This window comes from Enhydra lutris, unplaced genomic scaffold (assembly GCF_002288905.1).
Source record: "Enhydra lutris kenyoni isolate GAN:26980312 unplaced genomic scaffold, ASM228890v2 scaffoldscaffold3319, whole genome shotgun sequence".
Classification (NCBI taxonomy): Eukaryota; Metazoa; Chordata; class Mammalia; order Carnivora; family Mustelidae; genus Enhydra; species Enhydra lutris.
Window position 1 is genome coordinate 1 of NW_019157403.1, and position 2409 is coordinate 2409.

General features: G+C 35.4%; 1 protein-coding gene across 1 annotated transcript; it reads left to right on the forward strand.

The window, feature by feature from the left end:
* Positions 1-917: 917 nt before the first annotated feature.
* On the forward strand, positions 918-1885 carry LOC111140556 (olfactory receptor 52N2-like; the record flags this gene model as incomplete). Its single annotated transcript, XM_022492771.1, is given in 2 exon segments — positions 918-1482; positions 1485-1885. Coding segments are annotated over 2 exon segments (966 nt in total), but the record flags the coding sequence as incomplete, so codon positions are not given.
* Between the last annotated feature and the right edge of the window lie 524 nt (positions 1886-2409).

Here is a 2409-nt window from a genome sequence, read left to right on the forward strand (position 1 = left end):
GAGAGAGAAAATAGAAGCAATCAAAATTGGAACTTTGGAAAAGACATATCAGGGAGATTAAAATATAACAAAAACATATATAAAATAATTTTTGAAAATGCAATAAAATATACAGTGCAATGCTGTGTGAAAATGAATAATTCAAACTGCAAATAATAACTAAGGAAGGACTTTTAAAAATATAAGATAAAGATTAATTTCTCAAAATAAAATAGGGAAAGATATTCTGGAGTCATGATTTTAATCAAAGTGCTTTCAGGTTAAATCCATGTCCCAGAACATAGAAGAAAGTTAGAAAGCTAATTATTTCAAAAAATAAATAATTAATTAAGAAAGCTTTCAACCTATCTAATATGATTTTCATAGTTATTTGGGACTAAAAATAATAGATCAAAAGAAATTAAAATAATTGTGATTATTGATATACTATGCTTATCTACATAGAAATTTGGGAGAATCAAGAAAAACTGTTGAGCACTGCACAGAGCTTAACAATGTCATTAGTTAATTGTAAATACTAAAATCTTTCATGCTTACCAGCAAAAGACAATTAGAAATATAGTACAAAATGAACATGGCCAAGATTTGTAAGTTGTAAATTATTATGTAATTTTTGGCCCATCAAACTATCACCTGAGAATATGAACACATACACATAGACAGAGTTTACAGTACAAAACCAAAGGAGATCAGGTATCTGTTATAATGTTTGCACTATGTTAGCATTCTTGTCCTTCAATAAGAGGCCCAGGACTACTCAGTAGGATCAAATAACACTGCGTGGGTACAAAAAGATTATTTTTCTCCTAAATTTATTGTTTAGATCATGCAAAATATTTGTTCATCTTTTGTCTCTGACTGAAATCAACCTCACTACCATCTTCTTGTGTAGGACGTCTTTACTGGTATAAAAGTAACATGCTTTGCAACTGACCATCATGCATGAAGCCAACATCTCCTGCCTGACACCAAGATACTTCATTCTTGATGGGATTTCTGAACTAGAAGACTTACACATCTGGATCTCCCTGCCCTTCTGCCTCATATACATCATCGTTGTCCTGGGGAACTGTGGGCTCATCTACCTCATCAGCCATGATGAGGCCCTGCATCAGCCTATGTATTACTTTCTAGATTTGTGGTCTCTTACAGATATTAGTGGGTGCACTTCATTTGTCCCTAATATATTATGTATCTTTTGGTTCAGTCTCAAAGAGATTGACTTTAATGCCTGCTTCATGAAGAAGTTTTTCATCCACATGTTGACAGGTATGGAGTCTGGCGTGCTCATGCTTATGGCCCTGGATCACTATGTGGCCATTTGCTACCCTCTTTGCTATTCTAGCATCCTCACCAACACAGTAATTATCAAGTTTGGGTTTGCTACCTTCAGTCAAAGTGTGTTGCTCGTGATCCCATTCACTTTCCTGGTCAACTACCTTCACTACTGCAGGGGCAACCTCATCCACCCCACCTACTGTGACCTATGTCTGTGGCCAAACTGTCCTGTGGCAACATCAAGATTAATGCCATCTATGGTCTCAAAGCTGCCATATTGATTGGAGGATTTGATATGTTTTGTATTTTCATGTCTTACACCATGATTATCGGTCCTGAAGTGAGTCTGTCATCTTCAGATGCTCACCACAAATCCTTCAGCACCTCTACATCTCTTATATGTATTATTGTCATTACCTATGTCCCAACCTTCTTCAACTTTACTCATCATTTTGGGGGACACACCATACCTCACCATGTTCACATTTTTATAGCCAATCTCTACCTGTTAATGCTTCCCACCTTGAATCCAATTGTCTACGAAGTAAAGACCAAGCAGATCTGTGAAGGAGTGATCAAATTGTTTTTAGCGAGAAAGATATTTTGAGTGTGAGCTAAATTTATGGTATATAATTCTGCATGTAGCATAAAGGTAGAGAAATAAATTATAGGGGAAAAGAATAGATGCAAAATTCATAACCATGAACATCAGGAAAAAATACCTGTCAATATTGTTATAATATTTATGAAACAATTACAAAAAATTTTAACCTGAGAGCTCTAATTTGATAGAAAAAAAATAGACAGGAAACAATTGTGTTTTCCACACAGTTTAATTTTGGACAAATCTGGTGGAACGAATTCACAGAACAGGAGTCTAGAATTTGAAGTGAACTCTTTTTTTTTTTAATTTTTTATAAACATATAATATATTTTTTATCGCCAGGGTACAAGTATGTGAATCACCAGGTTTACACACTTCACAGAACTCACCATAGCACATACCCTCCCCAATGTCCATAACACCACACCCCTTCTCCCAACACCCTCCCCCCTGCAACCCACAGTTTGTTTTGTAAGATTAAGAGTCACTTATGGTTTTTCTCTCTCCCAATCCCATCTTGTTTCGTT